The sequence below is a fragment of the Eufriesea mexicana genome, unplaced genomic scaffold, assembly GCF_001483705.2.
Source record: "Eufriesea mexicana isolate 0111107269 unplaced genomic scaffold, ASM148370v2 scaffold472, whole genome shotgun sequence".
NCBI classification, from domain to species: Eukaryota; Metazoa; Arthropoda; class Insecta; order Hymenoptera; family Apidae; genus Eufriesea; species Eufriesea mexicana.
The window spans coordinates 446234-454255 of record NW_016908628.1 but is presented as its reverse complement, the minus strand read 5'-3'; the positions used below and the strand labels follow the sequence as shown (position 1 = coordinate 454255).

At 31.7% G+C, this 8022-nt stretch overlaps 1 protein-coding gene across 1 annotated transcript in view; it reads right to left on the bottom strand.

Annotated features, from left to right (window-relative positions):
* LOC108545515 (1-phosphatidylinositol 4,5-bisphosphate phosphodiesterase epsilon-1) overlaps window positions 1-8022 on the bottom strand; it is a 107015-nt gene that overhangs the window by 47179 nt on the left and 51814 nt on the right. The window contains 1 exon segment of the mRNA XM_017897178.1: window positions 4166-4393. Within this exon segment, the coding sequence (XP_017752667.1) occupies window positions 4166-4393 (228 nt within the window).

Here is an 8022-nt window from a genome sequence, read left to right as displayed (position 1 = left end):
TTCGTATAAATTTTATTTCATATAAAATGTCTAAAAATTTTATATATCCAGAGCAAATATATGGCAACATAAAATGCCTCCCACAAACGCGCAAGAAAATTATTGCACTAATAAAATCGATCGTATTTTACGAAATTTAATCCTGTGATACCAAAAATTTTGTTTGCAGGTTGCAGTTCCTTCCATAATTCGAAGCTAAATTAATACTTACTATAAATGCGTTATTCAGTGTTACATAAAATATACTATATAGTATACTACAGTATACTACCAAAATTAAAAAACTAATGATAATTAAAAAATTCGAATATTTAAATATATAATATTTAATCATATTTTATCATATTAAATCATACTAAATTAAATTATATCAGATTAAAATTATGTATAATGGTGTATAGTAAAATGAATAAATACTACATACATAGAAAGCACCATGTGGTTTGATCGCATACTGCCTGGATGATATGCGAGAAAAGGTTGAGAACCGCTGTTATGAAGGGTTAACATTTATTAAAATTCTTTGCGCGCTATATAGAATACTTTATTATCACAAGTAACGTTTCATAAGAACACCTAATCCGAGAGATCTCATTTAAAATATTCATTGAAAGAAACTTCTGTATCTCGGCGTGGAAAATGTAATGAAAGCACGAAAGATCGCGGCGAAAATCTCACCACGCAATTCCGCCGACTATAATCTCTGGCTATTAAGATCGTTTTAGCGGTATCCGTGCAGTTGTGGCACGCCGAGTCGTACTGTGGCGCAGAGCGCGGCAAAACCGACATGCATCGTGGCTGTGTTTATAACGCTGATGGATCTTCTAATGCACTTAGAACACCGTTTACGCGGTCGACCATAAGTGCAGCCTGTGCGAACACTTATAAAAGCGAACGCGGTATGTGAAATTATTTATCTTCCTCGAAGTATGGATAGATTAATTGACGAGCTAAAACACGACCACTCAACGACGAACGTTCGCGGTGCCGATTAGTGTATAGAACGACATCTGTCGGTTTTCTGTAATGTTATTTCATAGATGGCACCTCGATGCGTATTTAGAAGGAGTAAATATAACCTGTCAGTATTCGAAGGTCCACGTGCAGTAATGTGTTTAATACTCCTTGTCAATGTCCTTAATTTTGAATCGTACGAGTGAGAGAATTTTATGTAACGTTATTACAGTGTCGTTGTTGAATTAATAATGTGAGAGATACTATATTGAATAAGACAGAAAATATAAGTGTGCAAAATTACAAGTTGTTGAAGATTCGAAATATTTCCAGGAGAATTTTTATAAATGCCCTGAAATGGATCTGAATGAAGACGAATTGAGGTAAATTAGTAATATGACAAAAGTAATTTAGATTATGTGAACTTGATTTACAAAGTGATTTATGTAATTTAAAAATTGGCAAAATGTTCACAAGATAACGAATAGGTTATTATATGTATAAAATAGTACCAATTATATTTAAGGGTCTTCCACACCTGTTTGGTACTTAAAATCAAAATGTTCTTTGTAAATTTCACATTTTTGTTTTATAAGAAATTTATGTAATTTAAAAGTTGGCAAAATGTTCATAGGATAATGAATAGGTTATTATATGTATAAAATAGTACCAATTATATTTAAGGGTCTTCCACACCTGTTTGGTATTTAAAATCAAAATATTCTTTGTACATTTCACATTTTTGTTTCATATGTATGTATTGCAGAATTAACACAAAGTTTAACAAAAGTGATCTTAATATTTTTAGGCTCGTTTTTATTGAACTAAATTATGAAAACTTCACAAAATATGTAATTTATCAACTGTCACAGTAATTGCAATCAGTTTTTGGTTCATATCAGGTACAGTATTTTTAAAATTAAACGTCAATGATAATCGAGGAATAAATATAAGGAATTTAAACACAGGCTAAAAAGCACGGAACTTTTCTGGTATTTGACGCATTAATATCAAAAGGATTTTCAGCATTGTAGTACAATTGTATAATATTCCAACAATCGGTTTTTTGTTTCCAAGATTTCTGCAAGTAACTAATTGATAAGAAGACATTTCCTTCGAGGAAGTGACCTGGTTTTGCCTTTCTAACCTCTCTTTCGACGTCTTCCAGCTTTAATCCTTTTCATTTCTAGCTGCTTTCCTCGCTTGCTTCCCGATCTCTGGCTCTCTCGCTCTTTCTCTTTCTTTATCTCTCTCTCCCTCTCGCGAATTTCCGCGAAATATACCTGAGCTAGCACGGTAAAGTTAGTCCCTTTGAAATCCTTTTGAAGTGCAGGAAAACCACGCCGACGACGTCTTTTATCTTAGCCCTGCACCACGTCCAGCAACTACGAAAGTAGCTGGACGTTGGAATATTAATATTTCGAAATCGTCTGAGGGTAAGGTCGTGTCTCGACTGTGTGCACTTCTTTTCAAGGTTCATACTGTAGTTGCATCTGTATACACGTGAAGCGATGTGACGCGCATAAATAGCTGGAATTTAGAATACGTAATCGTTCCTATTCTGACGAAACGCATGTTAATGTATGCCCTAGTTAGGGGTTTTGTACTCTTTTATTATATGGAATATTTGAATATCGTGAGTATATAGTACAGTACGGTATTTTATATTCAATTCTATAACGTTCAATAGCAATATATTGAAGGGATTTTTAGAAAGGTATATAGGTTAGGATAGTACAATATAAAAGGTGTTCAAATATTGTTATTTAGGATTAAAGGGATTTTTAGAAAGGTGTTTAGGTTAGGATAGTACAATATAAAAGGTGTTCAAATATTGTTAATAAAGATTGAAGGAATTTTTAGAGAAGTGTATATGTGTATAGGTTATAGGAATATAAAAAGTGTTCAAATATTGTTATTTAGGATTGAAGGAATTTTTAGAGAGGTGTATAGGTTAGGATACTATAATACAAAAGATGTTCAAATATTGTTACTTAGTATTTTAAATGTTATTAACATATTTAACGATTTTAAATATTAGTTAATCATTCAAGAATTTGGATATTATTATTTAGTCATGTTTTGTATATGAATCTATGTAATAAATTGATCAATTATATTTTAGGAACTGAAAACATGGTTATATGGAACTGAAATAAAGGTTCTTTTTTATTACTTGTTGATTGAAATATTTTTAAGGAAAGGTATCCTTTAATTACTTTAGTAATGTTCAATATTTAGTGTATCTATAATAATTGATACCTAGCACAAAGAATATAGGGATTTAATATAAAATGGAATATGAAAAGGGAGCATATTTTTTTCAATCGAGACTATTTTTGCTCTACTTGCTTTTTTATTCTGACAGCTAATGAGGAGCCATCATATTCAGTATTAATTGAACGGACATGTACCATAGGAGAAACTGAATAGAGAAATGAGTGACCATTAATTGCCAGCCATTAACTACTAGTATTTCAGTTGTATTATATTAATTGATTTGCAAACTTAAATCTATATTAATGATAAATTAAATCAAATTTCATTAAAAATTCATCAAGGCTTTAATCTCTTAGCAATGATGACTTTGACTGACTAAATATTATATTATACTACTTGCAGTAGTAATCTACATTATTAAAATTATATCTAAAATTAAGATAATTTTTAAAAACTGAAACATTAAGCAACTATTCTCATTAGCAATATATTAATTACTATTTTATAAAAGTATAATTTTACAAAATAAAATATAATTCAATTTTTATTTACAACAAAACATAAAACAGGCCAAAAAAGAAAGACACATGAAATTCATAGTTTTTTAATATTATAATAATAACAATAACAAAAATATTTTTCCCATTTATTTCAATTTTATTTCAAAAAATTATTTTTCTCGGATCCAAACACTTTTCATAAAATATTACATAAATTATCTTTACACGTTTATGGTGATTAAATCACAAGATACAGGAGTGTTCACTATCTTTTCAAGTAACAGACTCAGATGTTTGCATTCTCAAGTAACAGACATATGTACACCAATCATTCCACGAAATGAAAATCACACCAATTATGTCAAATGATCGCTACGTTAATCGATGATCAAGACAATCGTGCAATAAAATTACATACTGAAATAAAAAGAGAGATAAAACGAAGGTTGTCATATGGGACAAATTATGTACGTCATAAATCGCATGTTTACCTGCAGAAGATGCAAATCCATTCCGGAGTGCGGCGCAGCAACAGGAAATAACGCAACCCCATGGTCGATCGTGATTGGTTGTACCGGTTTGTAGGAATCGAGATCGAGATGATAGTCGTTCTCGTCACATTCTTCGGCCATGTAGGTTTGCTCAATCGCAGTTGTATGAATGCTCAGCGTGCGATGGAGCGAACCAGTTGTCGCGTCTCTGCCTCGGGCATGTCGATGCTGCAAGCAAACATCATTAATTTTTAACAATTTAAAGTATTTTGGTATCATCGGATATAAATATAACACGCTGCATCGAATTATCTACCAAATGAAATTTACATCTAGGTGAACTAATTTATTTTTTACTCTTGCGTAAAATGTTACAATATAAAATTGTAATACTCGTGATATTATGTGTATAAATTAATGCGTAGAAATATATATGAAATTATAAATAAATTACATATATATATACATATTCAAATTTTGTAAATAATTTATAATAAAATATCTATTTTTATTGTTTATAATTATAATAGAATGTGTTATAATTAATTAAGAAAATAAAGAGTAATAGTTTCTGTATGATTATTTTGTTTCAATTTTTGTCTGTAAGTATATAAATAATAATATATAATAATAATTTCGCGCGTGTGTACAATGTATACGAAATTATAATATGAAATCAATATAAAAATTTGATTTCATAATATCACCGTCATCGACATATATTAAGCTCATAATATTTATTAAAACAAATATTGGGAACCAATTTATATAAAAGTTTTGCATTCAAAGAGCTGTCCAAAATTAATTGGGTACTCGTAATTAACGAAGAGTAGATTTCGATATTTTTATTTGATCATTCGGTACCCTATATTTCGTTCCTTCTACGTTTCATTTTAAGGTAGGAATCTTTGATAATGGCGGAAATAACTTGGAATAATTAATTAAATTAGCTCATTGTTCTGAATAAAACATGTCGAATTATTTTGAACTTTAATATCAATTTGGCTTTTTGTTTACTGTATCGATTAAAATACATTTCCAAATTAAATTATTTTGTCATAAAGCCAGTATAATAAATTTTATTTGTTTTTATTTCATTCATTATGTCAATATCGATACTTCTTCTGTGCTTATAATATTTCTGTTTTATTTAAAAATTTTATATTGTGTACAACTGAATCACAAATTATTTCTAAATTTTGTTATTCTAATAAGAGAAAATGTTTCACTTTTTACCTTACTGCTATCATTAATATTACTTATTACCATCACTATTATTATCTGTGTATAACTAAATTACAAGTTGTTTCTAAATTTTGTTATTCTAATAAGAAAAAATGTGTCACTTTTTTTCTTACTGCTGTCATTACTTTTACTTATTATCATCATTATTATTATCTGTGTATAACTAAATTACAAATTGTTTCTAAATTTTGTTATTCGAAAACTTTACATTTCTCTATTATCATCACTATTATTATCTGTGTATAACTAAATTACAAATTGTTTCTAAATTTTGTTATTCTAAAACTTTACATTTTTTATGTAATTATATTCTAGCTATTATATATATCTATATATATAATAAGAAAAAATGTTTCACTTTTTATCTTACTGTTATTATTACTATTACTTATTACCATCATTATTATTATCTGTGACTATTATATGTATTTTTCTATACTGTTTGACAGTATTCTCTTCCCTCCTGTATAACACAAAGTGTTATGTAATAATATAATTATTGCTATTATTAAAGGGAAACATGTATACTATTTCGAAGAAAGGAAACGTTAATTAACTTCAACAGTTAAGCTCTCAACTTTCAATTTAACGTTATTCCAATTAATTTGAAATTAATTCCACGAAATTGTGTTTCGAGAAGAATGGGGAGACGAAAGCGTGGGTTGAACTTGGCGCAATTATCAGCGCCTATGTGTTGACGTCGTGTGACGTCGAGATGTCGCGTCAGATCGATCGAGGAAAAAAGGACGATCAACGACTTCTGTGCGTCGCTTCTCTTCCATTTCATCAGTGTGCATGGTTAGTTCAGAATACTTCGCAATATGCCATTTAACGTGAATGCTTTATACACTTGTGGCACATTATTCGATTTAATAGAATTACAACTTAACAGGAATTTAATACAACTTTAATACAATTCATAACCTCAAAAAATTGAACATGTCTTTACACGCATTGCACATATTATTTTGATAAGAGAAGATGGGGAATTTAGTTAAAACTTTAATGAAACAGCGAAATAATATAATGCGATAATATATAATCAAAACTTGCTATGTTTGATAGCTATTGCACGCGAAATGATCGTTTACATTCCTGTAGCTCTTAAGAGTATTGTTGTGGCGGTAATACAGAAGGTTAGACGTGCATTACCGTTCTTCTAGTAGATTAAGCAATATAATTAACACGAAAGCGCAGAACACGTACAATCCTATAACCTACAATCAGACCCAACAGATTGGACTCACGTGTGATTGATCCATCAAAGAGACAAATAGATCTCTACCCATAAATTGCTGTATTGACGACCAAACTATACCGAAAGTCAACTTCCTTGATCGTTTCCCACTTTTCAACCAAAGGTCTTTCTGAGACACCCATGTCCAATCAAAACCTCTATTTTTCCTCTACTAACATCCACTCTTAACCAATCAAAATGAACACGAGAAGACATTACAGAAGTCATACAGGACTCGAAGAGAATACATCAGAAGTCATATAGAACTCGAGGAAAACACATCAGAAGTCATATAGAACTTGAAGAAAACACATCAGAGATCATACAGAACTCGAAAAGTGTTGGGTCCCGAGCACTGCAACTCGCAGGGTGGAAGTTTCATGGGGTTGTAAGGCCCATTTACGCAGATGCGACAATGTTGCTGGGATGTGGCCTACTCTAAATTAGCACTATGCCATCCAGTGGCACCACGTTGGTATCATGCGCAAATGATGAGTCAGTCCTACCGGTGCCAAACAAAAGAATCCCGATTAGACGTGCATAGTGTTAATAGAGCTAGACCTGGTTAGGGTTGAACAAAAGAGATCTGATGTGTGACTGTCTCTCGTGCCGAGTTAATCGTCGTGGGTCTTGGCTGATAGTCAGATCGTGATGCTTGTCCTGTTTTCGTGAGATTTTTAGGAGATCTCTCCTCGTGACTTCTGTCTCGGTGGTTTTATAAGTTTTGTCTATCTACTGATTGGTTGGTGTGAAATGTACATGATGGATGTGTGTCTTCCTATTGGTAGTGAATAATATTGGGGGTGTGTGATAGTTTCGATGTCTTTCTGTGGTGGTGAAAGTTTAAATAATTTGGGTCCTTATGTCTATCGCCTTAAGGCTGATATATTGGTCCTTGCTAAGGTTTACCGAAGTAGTGACTTGGGTAAGTGACGACAAGTGTATACAAATCAAGGGATGCAATAGGGATATAAAGTCCTCCACTTAATCTGGGACGTTCGGTCTTGGGAGACGCAACAAAGAGAACACATCAGAAGCAAAACAGAACTCAGCATAGGAATTTTCGGGTATGGTATTGTAGAATACCAAAAGAAATCGCGAATCGGCTATTGCCAACAAAAACAAATTGTAAACCGATCGATATCTTCTAGAAGCAAATCGAAAAGTTATTCTATATAACAAAATTAAGTTGCGTGACTCCTCTACGGGGAGGTGAAGCGTAGGTTAAGGAAAGCATAAAAGCGTGGTCCTTGACAACCAAAACAGAGTCCTTAGAAATCGGTTGTGACCAGCACAAGCGTGAGTCGCTTGGTGTTGGAAAGAGAGTTTTAAAAGAGTGCGTCTTTGCGCGTTTTCGTTATCTTGGTGTTCTTTC